Source organism: Ursus maritimus, unplaced genomic scaffold (assembly GCF_017311325.1).
Source record: "Ursus maritimus isolate PB19 unplaced genomic scaffold, ASM1731132v1 scaffold_9, whole genome shotgun sequence".
NCBI lineage: Eukaryota > Metazoa > Chordata > Mammalia > Carnivora > Ursidae > Ursus > Ursus maritimus.
The window spans coordinates 70974113-70993044 of NW_024427107.1; the positions used below are offsets into that span (position 1 = coordinate 70974113).

Consider the following 18932-nt stretch of genomic DNA (forward strand, 5'->3'; position numbering starts at 1 on the left):
AAATTTGGTAAAAGAACTACTTCTTGCTTTGGGGACACCTCTGTTCTATATGAGAACGGTTTGAATTAGGTGGTTTTCTGGGTTAATCACTACAAATAGCATAATCTTTATAAATAACTGTCTTTTTTATAATGTGGATCCCAAACACGCACATTTATTCTAATGTTAGTTCACAACCCTCTGAGTCGTCAATGAATGCTTTTGCATTTTCTTTTACATTCTGTACTATGAAAAGTTCTATACCTCATGAATTCCTTGGGGATATAACAGTAGTACAGTTTTGTAATTTAAAAAAATTTTTTTAAAAGACCTTAAAAATATTTCATTCTTATAATTTGGATTTAGCTCTCTTTCCTTCAGGCAAAAAACCTCATAAACCCAGGCACAAGCACAAAGGTAAATCCACGTGTCCGTTTGGCCTGCCCTTCCCTCACCTGTCCTCTAGGAAAATAGCTTAATAAAATTTGCCTTTTAGAAATGGAGCCAGTGGCCTGTGAATTTTATGTAGTTATAAGTTCCGTGGTTATTTCCCTTTACCTTCCCAGTAGCCGTAGTATATTTTCACCCTTGCTGTTTCCTTTTACCCTGTTCCTTTAACAGATGGGACTCTTAACAAGTAACAATCTTTAATGAAAATTATGGTACTTTCCGTTGTTTTAACAGGTGGTTTGGCTCTTCTCCCGCAATAGATATATTCTCATTCTTATTGCCTCTCTATCATTGACTGAGAGAATTCTGAATATTTCGTTATATATTTAATTATGTAACTGCATAGAAATCCCTCAGTGTGAATAAGGTTTTTCTGATTTATAAAAACTTTGATAGTTTAGAACCACTCTGTGGCACGTACGTCCTGTCTTCATACAGAAAGAGTCTGAAGATGCAGTGATAACTTTATGGTATAATCAATTGCTTATTAAAATATTTTTGCTGGGTAACCATCAGACACTCATTTTTAAAAATAAGGGATTTAAGAAGAATATATCAAGAGAAAAAGCAAAACATACTTAGTTTGCTGTGTATCATGCCTATACCTTCATCCTGAAAATATTAGCAGTCATTTAGTATGCATTAACTCGGTGCCAGTCACTGAGAGACGCACTTGTGTTCATTTTCTCATTTAATCCTTAAAGGTTTGGTGAAGTAGGTAGCATTGTCTTGTTTACAAAGGAGAATAATGAGGTAGAAACTAAATGATTTGATTAGGTAGCACTACTATTTTCCATATACATAAAGATTGTTCAGTCATCCCTACTGATCCAGATTGGTTTTTTTCATGTGTTCCATAAACCATGACTGAGTGCCTACTCTGTATTGAACATTGTTGTGGTTTCTGAAGGTAGAAAGATGTTAGGGATTAAAATTTGGTGGAGAAGGCAGGCACATGATTGAAATATAATGGTAATTGATTCTAAAGAAAGAAGAATGGTCTGCCTAAAGTTCCACCAACAGTTCAAAAACTGTTGGTGACTGACATATAGTAAGTGGTCCCTATGTGTAAGGTGGTTATAGCATTTTTCTTTTATCCCAAATCAACCTAGAACTTGAGTGAATAGTGTAAGTCTAGGCATGTGCTTAATACTCCTCCGTGAGGGGGTACAGTAATACCCCTCAGCTAGATCAATCAGAGGTGTCAGTGGCTGTAGTAAACTTGTATAATTAGGTGTTTATGAGTATTTACAGTTCCAGCTTCAATGCAAAGAGAAGTAAGAATGAACAAAACAGGTCAGAGTCCCTACTTTCACAGAACTGACAGTTTCATCAACTGGGTTCCTCATCTGGACCACGAAGCACAGATTATTTTAGTGACTGTTTTCTCAGTTCCCCCCTGATGGCGTTTTACCAGTTTTATTCGAGATGCATAAGAAAGAGGATAATTCATTATACAATTTGTCTCGAACAGGACAAATAACTGGACAGTTACAGCAGACCTTCAGGGCTGTGATCCTCTAGAGAAGTTTGGGTGTCTCAGGCAGCAGCTAGGAGAGGATTTGGTCTAGGTTTGGTGGGCCAGGGGTGTCTTCCAAAGGGAACAACTCCTAGGCTGAGCCTGAAGCAGATGTTAGGCAAGTGTTTCCTTCAGAAGCGTGACGGCGTGTGTGACAGAATGATGTAGGCAAGAACATCATTCTTCAAGGAATTAGTATGAAGTTTGTGTATTTACACTGAATCCGAGGAGTAGGTTATTATAAAAGCAGGTTGAATAGTTTGCACTGTTCTGTAAGCAGTGGGGAATTAAGGAGTGATTTTAAACAGGGTAGACATTGTACAAGTATTACTCTGATGGTTGTCCAGCAGAGTGGGGATGGAGCACCCATTTAGAATGCTCTTCAGTGATTAGGAGTGATGACCATGGCCTGCACTACGTGAGAATACAGAGAAGTATTCCAGAAACACCTACAAGAAAGAATTGAAAGCAGTTGGTTGGTATGAGGGGACAAGGAGAAAGCCAAAGATTTGTCTTGGTTTCTGCCTTGGACGCTTGGGTGGATGGCTAACTGCTGAGGGTAAGAGCAGAGTGTATTTGCTGCTTCAATTCCTTTTCCTTGGGGGCGGGGGGGAGCTGGGTGATATAACTGGGTTTAAGTGAGGAAAGGAAAAGATAACGCATTTCAGATGTAACTGTCTATACGTTGTTTTGAATCTTGGATGATAGAAGGATGGAGTTTTTATTCACAGAAATGAACAGGAAAAAGTGTGTAGTTGAGGGGATCAGCCTCTTGCTGAGTATCTTTGACAGTGAGCAGCCAAGTAGGATGCGCTGTAGGCGGCTAAGAGTCAGGGATGGGTTTGTGTGGGAGTCCAGAGGTTGTAATGAGCATAGTTCTAAGAATTGCTTCTAAACTCCAAGTTCTACTTAGAAACAAGAAGAAGAGACGATGGTCACCGTTGTGAATAGCAGATACAGAAAGCGGAGCAGGAGGAGGGACAGGAAGGTGGCGAGGGCACAGCAAGCAGTGTCTGGGTTACCCCAGCCCATGTCGAGGACGGGAAGCAGCGGTCTCCCCCGAGTGTGTGTGTATCAGACACTGAGATGGTGACAGGGCAGTTCTCTAGACAGCAGAGCGGTGCAGTCCATGGAGGCTGCAGTGAGGCCGCATTTCAATAGGCTTGGAAAAGCAGGTCAGGAATAGACACAGATGGCCCACGGGGACGAGGGGCATTATCTTCATAAGCTGTTTTAGAAACCTTACTTTCGTGTAGATGTCCATGATATCTGATTACAGTTGTACCTGGGCTGTTCTGCAGTCACCTGTAAGCAGGTGATTGTATAGGTCAAAAGAATGAAATTCTGAGAATATTAGAGTTTCCCATTACATTTTATTTTCTTCCCTTTAAAAATTTTTAATCTTCTTAAACCTATTCCCTCTGGACTATGTTCTTACTGATTTTTGCCACCCAGTGATTCCTTCCCTGCCCTCATGCCTCTCGTCCCCTTTTATTTTTATCTTCAACCTAAAGCTGACTCTTCTATGCTACCCATCAGCCTTTGTATGTTAGCCTAGAAGTTCTTTTATAGGATTTTTTTGTGAGAAGCAGGCTGTTATTCCTGAGTTCTGATGAGGCCTTGACAGTTGACCAACTTAGACGGTAAAAGCAAGTCAGCAGTGATGACCACGTACTACTTTGTAGCGGTTCCACTGATGTCATTCTGTTTGGTAATTTATATCAGAACATATGCTCATGAAGGAAAAACAAAGAGTACAGGTCTAGGTCACAGCCACAAGCAGGAGGTGAAGTATTTTCCGTCTGAAAACCGTAGCAGAGCAGTCTGTGTTGATGTGTCACAGTTGAGTATGTGCGCATCCGTACCTCCAGCCTTCTGACAGCAGAACCTCAGTGAATCCTGCAGGGTCCCTGCGAAGCAGAGAGTCTGTCCCTGAACTCCTGCTGTGATTGCCAAGATAAGGCATTAATTTACATGTCTTAGTACAAGGCCCAGGAAATGTTTGAAGGGTGATATTGATGGAAGGGTGATAGGGGAAGATCAGTCATAAGTGATAGTAAGCTTTTGTATCTGGAAGAAAGAGGGGTAAGTAGAAATAATTGGAGTAATATTTAAAATTTTAAGAAAGTGATATATTCATTTAGGCTTTAAAAGATATGAGAATTTATATAGTGGGAGGATATAAAAGAGGGCAAGTAATAAAGTGTTTCCAGAGGGGTTTCTGTTTCTAGAAAAGCATGGAAGGCAGGAGGCCAAAGCATGCTCAGAGATGGGAGAATAGCACACTATACTTGAACATTAGATACATTAGGTTAGGAAGCAGTTGAAGTTACTCTTGGTAAGATCTGAACAGAAACCCCAGAATGGCTGTTTAATTCATCAAGAAGTAGGTGGCTTGGTAGAGTGATATGGTTAGTGTTTTAAGAAACTTATGATGGTGGCATATAGGGAATATTGTAGAAAGGGCTGTTATTGGTCAGGGTGGACTGGGTCAGTGATTCTCATCTGAGGGTGATTTTGCCCTTGCCAGGAAACATTTGTCAATCCTGGAGACATTTTTAGTTATCGCCACTGTGGGGCAAGGGAAGGTGGGATAGCCCTACTGGCTTCTAGTGGGTAGAAGCTAAACATTCTGTAATACACAGAAACCGCCCCCCCCCACCACAAGAATTATCTGGTCCCAAATATTAGTAGTGCCAAGCTTTAACCCTGGCTAAGTTAAGTTGTGATAACAAACAATCATAGGTTCTTAGTGGTTTAAAGCAGTAAAGATTTGTTGCTCTAATTAACTTTGCATAACTTCATAGCATCCATACCTGGAATCCAGGCTGATGGAGCGGCTGCTCTCTGGAATACCATTTGTACTTTATTGGCCAGAACTAGTTACATAGTCCCTCTAAACCACAAAGAAGCTAGAATTGCAGTCCTACTCTCTGCCTAGAAAGAGGGTGAACGACCATATTTGATCACCAGCATTAATTACCACCATGGAGTAGAAGAGTGGTCAGTAACAAACTAGTTTCTTGGGGCGCCTGGATGGCTCAGTCGTTAAGCGTCTGCCTTCGGCTCAGGTCATGATCCCAGGGTCCTGGGATCGAGCCCTGCATCGGGCTCCCTGCACAGCGGGAAGCCTGCTTCTTCCTCTCCCACTCCCCCTGCTTGTGTTGCTTCTCTCGCTGTGTGTCTCTCTCTGTCCAATAAATAAAATCTTTAAAAAAAAAAAAAAGAAAGAAAAAACCAGTTTCTTCATCTGTGCTGGCCTTCTTATAGTTCTTCATTCTTGACTCTTTCCGTAGAAGAAAATCTCAGTATATATAAAATAGGATTAGAAAGATGACGTGTTGCCAGATTATGAAGTGACTGTGCTCTCAGACATAGATTCTAGACCCGAGCTTCCCAGCTGCTGTTGGGAACATTCCAGGTGTGTCTGGATATTGATCTCCTTAGCCGTTCTAGTAGCTGCATAGGGGCTGGAGCTGTCAGAACCTACAGTGTGAGCAGCCTCTTCCATTTTTCTCTGACATGTTCTAAACCCAACTGTAAAAGCTTGGGAAGCTCTGCATCAGTGTGTGGGCTGTATTTGTTTTAAAATTATAATTAAGACTAAAAATGAGTTACTTTCGAAATAACACTATTAGCAATATAAAAGGGAGAGAGCAATTAGATCAGGTAGGAAGCTCTCTTAAGAATTCAGGCAAAAAAGATGCAGTATTTTAATGAAGGCCCTCTTGAAAATAAATAGGGCACTGTGACACAAAGATGGTTTATTAGAGATGTTAAAATTGGGTTTAGAACATGTCAAATAGAATTGACTAATAGGAGATTGGAAATATTGAACTGCAGCTCAAAAGAGAAAATGTACTTGTCCAGTTCAACTGTGGTTGAATAAACCTCTAATTCTGTGTATCGGAATACATAAAGTGCCTACCTTTGTTTGGATCAAACCGTAACTATTAGGTGTTCTTCTCCTAGCACCCTGTGCTTCTCCGTTGTGCTTCAGTATTTGTGTAACTGCTTATTTTAGGTCTTATCTGTTAGACTCTAAGCTGGTATGGACTATATTCAAGCAGTCTCTCCCTAACACCTAACATGGTGTCTGATCCCTTCATAGATTTGTTGAATGCTGAAGGAGAAAATCGAAGTAGAAAAAAATGTGTGGGAAGAGATCATAATTAAAAAATTCAAATTTCCACGAAATGGTTAAGCATAAAATGGGCCTAAGAATAGCTGTTGAACTTGGTGGAAAGACACACGCTCTTTTNNNNAGAGCGGTTGAGGGCAGAATTATAAAACTGCAGGAGTTAAGAAGAATAGGTGGTGACAGATTAGAGCAGTCGGTTCAGCCCAGGCATGTTCGCAAAGTGGGGACAAAGTAGATTAGCTGGAGCATTGAAGTGAAGAGCAAGTTTTTCCAGACAGGTGGTTGACTTAAGCCAAAGGTGAGGAGCCAGTGGAGTTGAATGGCTGGAAAGGGTGGAGAAGGAGCTATTGACTGAATCAGCGGATCCTTTCAGTCCACAAATGTGGTGCCTGGTGAACACTTGCAGACATGGGGGCACAGCTTTCACTGTTCGGGGGGAGATGAGAGATGTAAGGGCAATATTGTGAGTGTCCAGGAAAAATGGATATATTCAGTTTAGATTATGTAATTCCTCCTTTTAGTGTTGACTTTTGTTTTATTTTTTGTTAAGCTATTAGGGTAATGGTAACATTGCTGCTCTGAATGCCCCTTTTTGGAAAATAAAACAATTACCCTTAGTTCACCCCCATCAGTTTTATTTTTTTAATCTGCTTAATGGAATTTAAAAGTCTGAGAACACAGTGCTTTTTATATTAAGAAAGAGCAAAAAAGACAAACTTTATTTTCTAAGATTTTTTGAAATCTGAAATAGGTAAAAAAAATTTTTTTTAAAGATTTTATTTATTTATTTGACAGAGATAGAGACAGCCAGTGAGAGAGGGAACACAAGCAGGGGGAGTGGGAGAGGAAGAAGGAGGCTCATAGCAGAGGAGCCTGATGTGGGGCTCGATCCCATAACGCCGGGATCACGCCCTGAGCCGAAGGCAGACGCTTAACCGCTGTGCCACCCAGGCGCCCCCTGAAATAGGTAAAATTTTTAAATGACATACCATTTCTAACTGGCAAGTAATGGGGAAAAACCATTTTGATTTTAGATGAAGATCGACTTTCGAGAAGAAAGAGTATTGTGGACACCGTATCCATTCAGGTGGATATTTTACCCAACAGCATTCCTTCTGATGATGTGGTAAGTTGCTGAAAGTGTATGGCAGAGTACTTTCTTGAGCTAGACATCAATTTAAAAGAGCTTTTTGCCCCTCCATACTTTCAAACAGGAGCAAATACAACTCTAAATTATCCCCCAAATCAATCAACAATGCTATTAATAGACTATTAATGCTTTTAATCTGATTTAGCCTTGAACTGATTTTTTATTTATTTTACTAAACTCGTGTCAGCTCTCAGTAAAGATAAACAATTTTAACAATATGTATTATGAGGTCATTAGGTTTTACATTGTGATTTAGCGTAATAAAAGGAACTGTGAAACGGAACTAAGTTTTTTTTATCCGTAAGAAATGTTATATAAGGCCCGTTATTAAATTGGGAGGCTCTCCAAATCCTGTTTTATTTTTAAAGATTTATGAAACAAATGAGAATAAAGGGAACTGTACAGTCTCATGTGAAGGCAAATACTACGTGGAAGGTCTCAAAGCCTCGCCCAGAGGGAACATTGTTTATCGTTTGATAGTGACTATAATAGATTTAATGTAGGCTACCCTGCATCAGTGCCCTGCGTCCTCTTTAAGGACTGTGACTCCTCCTGTTTCAGTAGAGCACAAAAGTGTATCCTGAGTTTTAGGAAGAAGAAAACAGCCAGTATTGTCTAGGACTTAACTCTGCACAAATCACCAGAGAATTTTTTGATAGTCAAGTAAAAATGCTGAAATAACCAGGACGTTGAGTGAGCCTCCTCCTTGGAGTTTGTCTGTTTTTTGCCTTCCTAGGTTTTTCCTTATTTCTCATGGCCCAGTATAAATAATTAAGAGATTATCCATCTAAGAAAAGGGGAAGGAATTTGTCTGAATTCATGCTGTCACAGCCCCCTGCCTCCCCAATCCCTGTCAGTCTGCAGGAATTACAACTTTGTGGTGGCCAAGTTCCAGCCAACTAGCTTACATCTTTAATGCTGTTCCACTCCCCAGTAACGAGAACCAGTCAGTTTCATTATGAAATTATCAGCAGAGTGTCAAGAGCAGTTAGGAGGCAGTTAGTGTTCATTTTGAAATAACGGTGGGTGTAGTTTCTTGCCACTTTAAAGCTCAAGAAAAATCATCTTCCCTAAATTCACCTCTTGAAAGCCATTTTAATTTATATACTAAATTTTTACTAGTCAGGAGGGTATTGTGCTGGCTCTGTATTTTAATGATGATGAATTTGCTGCTGTTACCTTTGGGGGGAAAATTAATCTAAAGCCTTGGTTTATACACTTTATCAAGAGTGCAATAAGTTTTATTGAGTGGTTTTCCATTCTCCTTTTGTTAACCATTTTTATTTAAAATATATATATATAGTGCACTTCCAGCTGTTGCAAAGAAATCAGTCTATTTTGATAAAAATGAACTGAAGAAAACATTTGTATTACATAAAGACTTACTATAGGAAGAAAATTCTTAAACATACATTTTGCAATTAAAAGTCCATTAATACATTTGTTAACTTGCTCGAGACCCTGTTTTCTCTTTGCTGTAAGTCCTCAGTCAGATATGCTGCACATCGAGCATTTGAAAAGTTAAGTACAGCTTATTATAAGGGTTACTTGAGCACATTGGCGTTTCAGACTCATTTACCATTATGGAATCTGATTTTGTATATTAGGAATGACTGTTCAAAAACCAGAAGACAAAATAACATTACCTTCTAGACTAGAACTAATTAATTTCATAGCATGGAGAGGAGAAATACACATCAGTTAAGTGTTCATCAGTTAATGGTGTAACAAAATATCAAGCTATGAATAAGTATATTTGCTAACAATGAATCAAATAAGAGAATTGCCCATTTAAAAAAACAGTACTCTTGTATTCGATCAAAATTATTTGAAATTTTATATACATAATCCCAGTTAGTCCTCAGATCTATCCAGTATCTGCTTGTAGAGTTTATCATTTTTTTTTAAAGTCAGAATGTTTAGATGAGATCATATCAAATTTCTGTTCTCCCTACATATGACTCAAATTGTTACTGTAGTCTATTGAAATCACCACTCAGTTCTTCTTTCTAAAAGGTAATAGTCAATGCTCAATTATTTGGGGGACTGGATTGGAGGCTGTACCTATTACATTTTGAGTGCATATTGAATTTTTCCTTGTACAAAATTAAGTCACTGGTTGGCTAAAAATAATTGTTATTTATTCCAGGACAAATAAGAGATCGTTGTTTTACACACTCCTGCCTTTTCCCAAATATGAGTAAAGAAACTTGCATGTGTGCTAACAAAACAAGTCTAGTGTAATATTAGTCAGGAGCTGCCCTTCTAGGTGTTATTAAATTAGTAAGATATCAGTGGAAGTAACATAACAACTAGTCTGATTGGAAAAAGACAAACAGATTTTACGTGGGCTCAGGGGTGTTGTACAGTCTAGATTAGAGCTGTAGAGCATGAATAAGACAAAGTTATCAAGAGTAGGAGTGTTGAAACTCCTCGAGGCCGGTGCCTTTGCACCATTTCTCCAGAACACACAACTGGTGTTCTGGAGAAGCAAACAGACTGTAGTTTGGTTGGGCACCGAATGAAGTAGGTGACTTGTATTTAGCAGTGTCTACACTGTATGAAAAATATGAATCATCGAACACTAATATAAAGCAGTTGGTCTTTTTTCCTTTTTAAATAGGATTCACAAAAGGAAAAAGTGGGAAACAAGATTGAAGCCAAATTATAGAAGGTTTTGTCACCTGCCTGAGGGCTTTGTGCATAATTTGGTATGAAGTAGGGAAACACTCACATTCGGGCAGTGTCATTATCGGGGCTATGCTTTTGTGAAAGAAATCTCAGAAGCGTGGCTAGGCTAAACTGGAAAGAAGAGACTGGCGGGAGAGAGGCCAGCGACTAGATCCTTTTAATAGGCTACAGTTTGGGTAAGGAGGACCCCCAGTAGCCAGGCAGGAGGTGAGGAAGGGGGTGGGAGAGCAGTAATCTGTTCCAGAGCAGGATGGGCAGGGCCAAGAAATGACTGAAAGGGAGTCCGAGAAAGGAGGTTAAAAACTAGAAGGGAGAGGGACAGAGTGACTGCATCGTGATCATACGAATTAGGGAAAACAAGAACCGATAGAAAAGAAGAGTTCTTAGAATAAAGTACTTTAACTTTTCACTTACCTGGGATCCTACAGGTAATAATTAACAGTTATGTGTAACGAGAAGGCTGGCCTCATAGTTCTGTGTTCTTTTCCCTGTATTGTAGTAGTTTCTCAAAAGTCTAAAACTCCTAACCAGTTGTAAAAACGACCGTGGGTTTTTTTCATTGAGGTACTAGACTGCTGGTAGGTACAAATAACTAATGAGCCAGCCTAATCCTGTATATCTGCTCCAAATATCTAGAGCAAAGCAACTGAAGATTCCCAAGTTTAATCTGACTTCAACTAGAAAAATGAACCCTCAGTAGAAAAACCGAGCTAGTGGAACTCTTGCTGCTTGATTTCCAGCTAAAGCCTTTGTATTACAGAGAAGCTAAGGTGCAGAGCATGAAGTCTTGCTTTCGTTAGTCTTGCCGCCTTAGACTTAGCAAAAGAAGCTCATGAGCTAAAATTAGGGATGACCAGAGGCCCAGGCAAGTACTCAGGTATCATTTCTTACCTTCTATTCAGAGATACTATAGTAACTGGGTATGTTATTCCCCCTGAAAATGTGCTGGTGCCATAAAATGTATTTCTGATATTTTGTCATGAAGCAATTGATTTCATGCTTTTCATATATTTCAAAGCAAGAAAGGGGGGAAGCTTCTTATTAAAGGGTATTTCTGGAAAATAAGTCCAGGTGGTTGACCTTAGAAGACCCAGAATATGATTATTTTAAGATGTTGATTAGCTGTACTCATTGAACACTTCCCAAAGAAGTGCTGATTCTTGCCTTTAAACCATTGGAAGTTTTCAGTTTATTTTTGATTTGTAAACTGTATGTGGCACCAGAATTATAGAGGGTGTAGAAGACTTAGTTGTCATGTATTACATAGCTGAACTGGGTTTACGTATTTTCTCTGCCTTGACTATCTCAGTGCGCTGTTCACTTAGGGAAGCCTAGTTCAGTCAGCGGGCCCTGGCTGCCCAGCCCACGACTGGACATCCAGTTCTGTAGTTCAGTGGTGGTTGGGCTGCGCACAGGCTGCCGGTTCTGCCAGCCGGCGGGAACCCCTGCGTAGGCCCCGGGCCCAACCCAGGAGGAAGCGGAGAGTACTTGATGCTGCAGAGGATAGTCACAAGCCCAGCCAGCACAAAGAAGAAAAACAATTGTGAAAGTTCTTAGATGATTGTAACGAGGTGAAGGTGTTATTTATATTGACCTTTCTTAACTCTATTTTACTTCAAATCCCTTTTCTCTAGGTTAGTAACACTGAAGAAATCACCTTTGAAGCATTGAAGAAAGCAATTGGTGAGATTTTTGTCAACTCTCCTCATGATTTGCTAGCTTATCTGTATCTTAGGACTTGATGAGGTGCCGGAATAAGCAGAAGCGGCTTGACGTTGCTGCGTAGATCTGTAATTGATTTATTCAGCTGTGGTTTTTAGACTTTTATACTTGTCCTGTCTTACTATAGGTAATTCTTCTCTGTCTGGTGACTTTCCTAGAATTATGAAAGCACGTCAGTGTATTTTAATGCCACGCTTCTTTGGTGGCCAACATGCAGGCTGCTCGAATTTAGGAGAAATAGCATATTTCCTTTTGTAGGAGATGGGGGGATGAAAATTCTGAATAATTCTGAGTGAATTAAATAGAGCAACTTTTAACAGGCACAGAGTACTGTAATAAGAAGCGTGTTTCTAATGGGCTAGGAGAAAGGAGCTGGCTGAGGTTGTTAGCAAGTAGGCATGATAGAGGACCATGTTAACTCTTGCTGTTTTATCGGTTAGAACATCGGGGCAGAGAAATTAACAAACTCTTCTGAGATCACATAGCTAGTAGATGGCGGTGCCAGATTTCATACCCACATTTGACTGACTGTAATCTTTTCACATTGCATGAAGTAGTACTCTGACTTTTTTCTCCTTTGGCCCTTACAGAAATAAATTTTATGATTTGCCTCTTTTTTAAAATTTTAAAATGGTTCTTTCAATTAAGTATTGATATAAATTACTGCTAGGCTAATGATACCTTGTTCTCAATTCATTTCTAACTCGTAAAGCAATAAAGGGTGGAAATTGGCTCTCATTTTTTCAGAGCTGTTAGAATAAGAAAATTAGTATCAAGGAAAGTGGAATGCTCTAGCACCCATCATGCATAAAATAAAATCTGACCTTTTTCGGCTTACTCCATTAGAGGATTTTTTAATTATGTGCTCAATGTCAAATTTACCAAAATAAAATTAATTGAATTCAGTAAGCAATTCTGAATATCCATTATATGCAAGATATTTTGAGACATTTAAAGATTAATAGGACATGTCATGGGGTATGTGGCTGGCTCAGTCGGTAGAGCATGTGACTCAGGCTCAGGTTGTGAATTCCAGCCCCATGTTGGGCATGGAACCTACTTCAAAATAACAATAACAACAAGATAGGACATGTTGACAAATTTACGGTCTAGGGCAGGGGTTCTCAGTGTGTCCGTGGGCCGCTCGATAGCCTGTGGTGGTTCTTGCAAGGGATCCTTCAAGCAAAAAGTACTTTCATCATAGCATTGCATGAGAGTGTAAAGACACTGTTAGCCTTTATACTGCCTCGGTCAACATGAATGAAGGAGGCAGCAGCATCACGCTAGTCTAGCAGCGATCAGTTCCTCAGCACCACACACACACAGTTATTTTAAAATGAGATTTTATTTAGGAATGCTCTTAATATAAATTATTTTATTAAATCTCAACCCAGGGTACATGTCTTTGGGAAGTACACGTAAAGCACTTCTTTGATTGCCTTGATTTGCAAGCTGAACTAGTCAATTTTTTTTTTTAAGATTTATTTATTTTAGAAAGAGAGTGTGCACAAGTCAGGAGGTGGAGCAGAGGGAGGGAGAGAGAGGCAGAATCTCAAACAGACTCCCCACTGAGGACAGAGCCCAACACGGGGCTCAGTCCCAGGACCCTGAGATCATGACCTGAGCCAAAATCAAGAGTCAGACGCTTAACTAACTGAGCCACCCAGGCGCCCCTGAGCTAGTTGATTTTTATAAGGACCATCACTTTTACTTCAAAAAGAAAGAAAAAAAAAGACTGACAGAAAATGGTATTTGGTAGGCATTTTCTGGAAAATAAATGAAATGAAGCTGTGACTTCAAGAGAAAAAACAAAACCATCCTTTCTGTATTTGCTTCTGATGATAAAATTTGCACTTTGAACAAAATTAAAATTTTGACTTTTGTCTGCCACTGTGAGTTTGACAGCACGCAAATATTTAGATGCTTCTAATGAGATCAGTGGTAGTAACTACCAAATAGGATTTAAAAAATTGTGTGTCATGACACGTGTCTACATGTAGAGGCCCTGCATAAATCACTGGATCAGTATTCCCCATGACCATTGCATGATGTTACACAAACATGCGTAGATAAGGATTATTCAAAGTGTTAAATAGACCAATAGATTTTACCATAACCAGTTACAAAAAGGTAGTGAGATTTCAAATTTTGTATTGCATCTAGCTATCAAGAACACTACTACTTTTCAGACTGTGTTGTAATGTCCAAGAAAAAATACCCACGGTTCTGGGAAAGGCTATTAAAATACTCTTTCCCCCAGTGCATATCTCTCGGAAGCTAGATTCTCTTTATAGACTTCAACCAGAATAACGTACTGCAGTGGGTTGGATGCACTTGCCGATGGAATCCAGCTGCCTTCTCTTAAGCCAAGACATGGAAGAGATTTGTAGAAACATAAAACAGTGCTGTTCTCCTCACTGAGTTTTTTCACTTCGGAAAGTATGGTCATTTTTTCATTAAACAAATGTTATTTATGTTAACATATAATGGCTTCATAATTTTAAAATGAATTATTTTTAAAGGAGTTCAACGTTTTTAAAGTTTCTCAGTTTTTATTGTAATATGGAAAATATCAATGGATATAACAATTTGGTTTTCTCATAACTTTCAAGGATGTAAAGGACTCTTGATACCAAAAAGCATGGCAAACAGACTTGCTGCCTGAAGGCCAAATTTTAGTTGGAAGTATCTTCAGAAATTTAGATAAGATCAGGGTATATCTGCCTTATCTTGCCCACGTCCCCTTACTTCCCACTGCTTTTACCTGATCCATGTAAACATGTATGTGTCCTGCCTGGCCTCTGGCCTTTTGAGCTGCTTACCCTGGTCTAGTGAACAACAGAAAGGTGATCATAATTCTCTCTTAGTCATTCAGAAGTGTATAAATTCTTCAATTTTGTTAACGTGCCACAGTTTCAAAGGAAAAAATCCTTAATAATAGCCTGTTTCCTTTCTACCTGCTATTTCTGTTTCCACTTTTTAAAACTAGCTAATTATAACCTACAGTTTGTCTACCTGAAAAGCAGTCTGGGTTAAAGAACATTGAACATCGTGCATTTCATCCTATGAAATTCTCAACCAGGAAAAAACAAACAAACAAACAAAACAACCTGAAGAATCGCTGGGGGGTTGCAGTAGACCATTAACAAATAAGCCATAAATTAGGCCTATTTCCATATTCTTAAGCAGATGTACTCACTTATATCCGTAGTATCAAGACAGGCATTTATTTATTTTACTATCTCACAGACTTTGGTCAGGCCACACATCATTTTAAGATAAAAGATGTCTTTTCAAACTGGAAATAAATGCAAAAGGCTAAAACAGTAGGTTCTAAATGGCTCTGTATTTCCGCTGTGCCATTCAGTATCAAGTTCAGCAGCCTTTTAATTTAGTATCTCATGTACCAGGGCATGAATGTTCATAAAAGAATCATCTTTCAGGTGGGGCCTTGAAGTTGTTTGGCTTGCAGGATAGTTGTCATGCTACTTTTTTGGGAAGAGAGTCAAAGGTAGTCTTTGAGAAAGGATCTTGTACTAGATAGCTTTAACCCTTAGATTAAAAAACTGTTTTGCATATCTACTGTCTAGTCTTATAGACATTTCAAGGATGTTCAGTCTTTTGCTTTTTTCCTTTTAAAACTAGTTCTATAAATTACCTTTATTTTTGACTTACAGACTGTTTGCTTTTATGGTCATTGGGAAGGTTCTGTGAAGATCTGTAATCCCTCTAATGGGTCTTTCTAAACATTTATATAGATACCAGTGGAATGGAAGAACAGGAAAAGGAAAAGAGGCGTCTTGTGATAGAGAAATTCCAGAAAGCACCTTTTGAAGAAATAGCAGCACAATGTGAATCCAAAGTAAGTGAACGGTTGGTAAAGGGGATGTGGGAAGAGTTTGATTTTGTGGACATTTTTTTGGTCATTAGTCGGTAGGTTCCACACTTTATGCAGATCCACAGAACACAAGGTAATGTATCAGGTGGGGACTGAAAACCCTTGGCGGCCTGGCTGGGTGGCCTCGGTGATCTGTGTGTGTAATACAGGCCGAAGGGTACGGCGGCTCCCAGACTGAATGTTGAGGATTGTTGCTGCTATGGTACTTTTGTGCAGTGGTCTTCAGGGACTTCGCTGTGGGTATATTGTTTTATGTGTCTCGTGGTTTCTCCCAGTGAGACTAGGAAGTGGATGAAAGAGAAACTTTACATTAAATTCCAGTGGATGGGACGGAGGAAGCCAAAACATGAAAGCGCTCCGTACCATCAGCTTCATGGTTGCCCTTACGCTTTGTCCTTTAAATTTCATTTGCATTAGTATAGGTAAGTATTTGGGAAGTAAAAAAAAAAAAAAATCCATTCTTAAACAATTTTTTAATTCCTTGTAGGCAAATTTGCTTCATGATAGACTTGCTCAAATATTGGAACTCACCATACGGTAAGGATTTTATTACTCCAACAGCGATAAAATAACAAAAGAGAAATTGTTAAACCCCTATATAGATTTCTGGCGGAATGTGTTTAAGTAATAATAGTGCTTTTCAGTTAGGGCAAACACAAGATCACAGGGGTGCCTCTGTCTTGGTGGTCGTTCTGTTTGGACAGACCTTCATAGCATTGCTTCTCGTGTCTTCCAGTTGTCCTAGCTTTCCTTTTTAGATTGTTCCTTCCTTCCATGTAGTCCCATAAGGAAATCTGGGTAATTTGGAAGACTCACATTCTAATGAGACATTTAACCAGGTAATTTCTCATATTTAACCATTTTGACCTGCAAAACACTGCTGTTTCATATGGTTCAACCTCAGTTTTTTTCCAGGGCAAGCCCAATTCTCCCTAAGCAGATGGCTCACTTCAGTCATTAAACTTTTCCTCAGTCATATCCATTTCAGTCCTGTTGTAACTTTATGTCCCAAACATACGGCATCTAACGTAATTGGTCTTGTGGTTACATACTTGTGTCTGTTGGTGCCGAAGTAGGGAACCACAGACAGAGGGAGCGACAACGGCAGGTTCCCTCTGGGGAAAGCGCTTACGCACGTCCTTCTGCTGACCTCAGTGTGGACACTGGCCTTTGTCTGAGGGGCACAGTGGAGGAGCCATAGTTCGAAGCTGTGCTTTTGGAGTTTTTTATACATCAGTGGTATCTCTTATATTTTCAACTTGATGAGCTAGCTAAGTCTGTTTTGCTTCAAGCATAGGATTCTATAAATAGGAGAGACAGGTACATGCTGTCGTCCGCTTGCTTTCTTAGTTCAGCCTTTTTTCGGCCGTCCTATGCAAGGCATGTTTCCATCAGTACACCTCTTATTCTAGGCATTTCCCCACCATGCCTGCCACCCCCAGTTAGCTAAGAATTACTCATTTAAAAAATTTCAGAAGAGAATCAGACTATAATATGCAATACGTGATGTACCTTCGATTCAGAGAAAATTGATGGCTGTGGGCATTTATTTACTTATTTGGCGCCTGTTAATTATAGTAGTAATGGCCTGTTTTGTAATGGGTCTTATGCTACATGTTTTCTGTTGTTTTTGCTAATTCTCACCGCAGCCCTAAAAAGGTAGGTAGGTGCTATTTGTGTGTGTGTGTGTGTGTGTGTGCTTTCTAGGTAAAAAGACTTGAGGCTTTAGAGAAATAACTTATTGAAGGTCATCTGGCTACTGAGTGGAAAAATCACAATTCAAATCCATAACTCCGTTCTTAAAAGGAATGTTGCTAGGACCCACCATGTTACACTTAATCAGACTGTCACAGCTATGTGGATTGAATATTTAGAATAAGGATTATGACTAATTTTCTTTTATTGGTACTGTAAATCCTTCGAATAACATTTATTGAGCACTTACTACTAATAGCTATTATTTATTGAACACTGATGCTTTTCTAGGCACTATACTAAGTACATTATTTCATTTAATATTTTTAACAGACCTTTACAAAGGATAATGATTAATTTTACTTGGCAGGTATAGAAACAGGCACTTAGAGGTTAGGTAACTTATCCAAGGTCACCTAGTTACAAAGCAGTAGTTCTGAATAGCTTATATGATACAGAGGTTTTTGTTCTTGTTTGATGTATTTCCTCTTGCTCATTTGCCTACGCTCTAACCACCAGACAGAGGAAAGGGTTTGTTTTCTCAAGAACAGAAACAGAACAGTCTTACACTTCAGTCTCCATTGTGCTTTCATTCCCTTTGACCTTAGTGCAATAAAGAAAATGATAAATGCAAAGAAGCAGGAAAATGCAGTAAGAATAAGCAGCCCCACAGATGATCCAGTTATTGGAATTAGTAGACAAGGACCTAAAAATACACACACATGTACATTAAAGAATTTAAAGGGAAATATACACGTGTTTTAGGAGAAAAGAGGAAACTACAAAAGAACCAGCTCATAAAGGAAAAACAGAGTGACAAAATGTGTGAAAGAATTTCATAGGGTGAGCCTAACCGTATATAGGACGTTCTAGAAGAATGCTCTACAGTGCTCACGAGAATATAAAATGTACACTTTGTAAAACTGTAGCAGTTTCTTACAAAGTTTAACTATGCTCTTGATCCTGTAATGCCATTTCTCAGTATTTATTTACCCAGGGAAATGAAAACTTATATTCACAGAAAGATGCGCACATGAATGTCGTAGCAGCTTTTTTATGCTTACCAAATGTCCGTCAACAGGAGAGTGGATAGACTATAGACAAATAGTGATATTCTTACTGTAGTGAGATACTGTTCAGTAAAAAGGAATACATCTTTTTTGGCTAAAATAAAACATCTTGAGCAAAAGAAGCCAGACATAAAAGAGTGTAGCTGGTATGGACCACTCTTACAGGCTGTATATATAGACCGTTTGTATGAGATTTAGGAACAAGCAACACTAATCGTCAGCAATAGAGATCAGAACATAGTCGGATGTGGGGATCTGGGAATAGGGAGAAATTGACTAGGGACATAAAGGAACTTTTTTTGAATGACGAACATTATTTTTATTGGGGTGTGATCACACAGGTGTATATGTTTATCGATTCTTGTCAAACAGTGTACTTAAAATCTGTGCATTTCACTCTGAAAATTATCCCTCAGTTAAAAAGGGGGGGATATTACAAATACAGGAATGGTGATTGCAAAATAATTATTAGTTGCCAGAAATAGAATAATATATCAGGAAAATAGAAACAACTGAATAGCTTAAGAACAGCTTACAGTTAGATAGTTATATGAAGTTAATATTTGTGCTACATTAATTAAATTCATCACTATATGAATGGTAATAAAAATGTATTC

At 39.0% G+C, this 18932-nt stretch overlaps 1 protein-coding gene across 4 annotated transcripts in view; it reads left to right on the forward strand.

Moving 5' to 3' along the window:
* EFR3A (EFR3 homolog A) overlaps positions 1 to 18932 on the forward strand; it is a 106181-nt gene that overhangs the window by 83805 nt on the left and 3444 nt on the right. For all 4 annotated transcript variants that reach the window (XM_040625708.1, XM_040625707.1, XM_040625710.1 and 1 more), the window contains 4 exons: positions 7124 to 7215; positions 11565 to 11613; positions 15411 to 15514; positions 16038 to 16087. In XM_040625708.1, coding sequence (XP_040481642.1) covers positions 7124 to 7215; positions 11565 to 11613; positions 15411 to 15514; positions 16038 to 16087 — 295 coding nt within the window. The remainder of the gene's footprint in view (positions 1 to 7123; positions 7216 to 11564; positions 11614 to 15410; positions 15515 to 16037; positions 16088 to 18932) is intronic.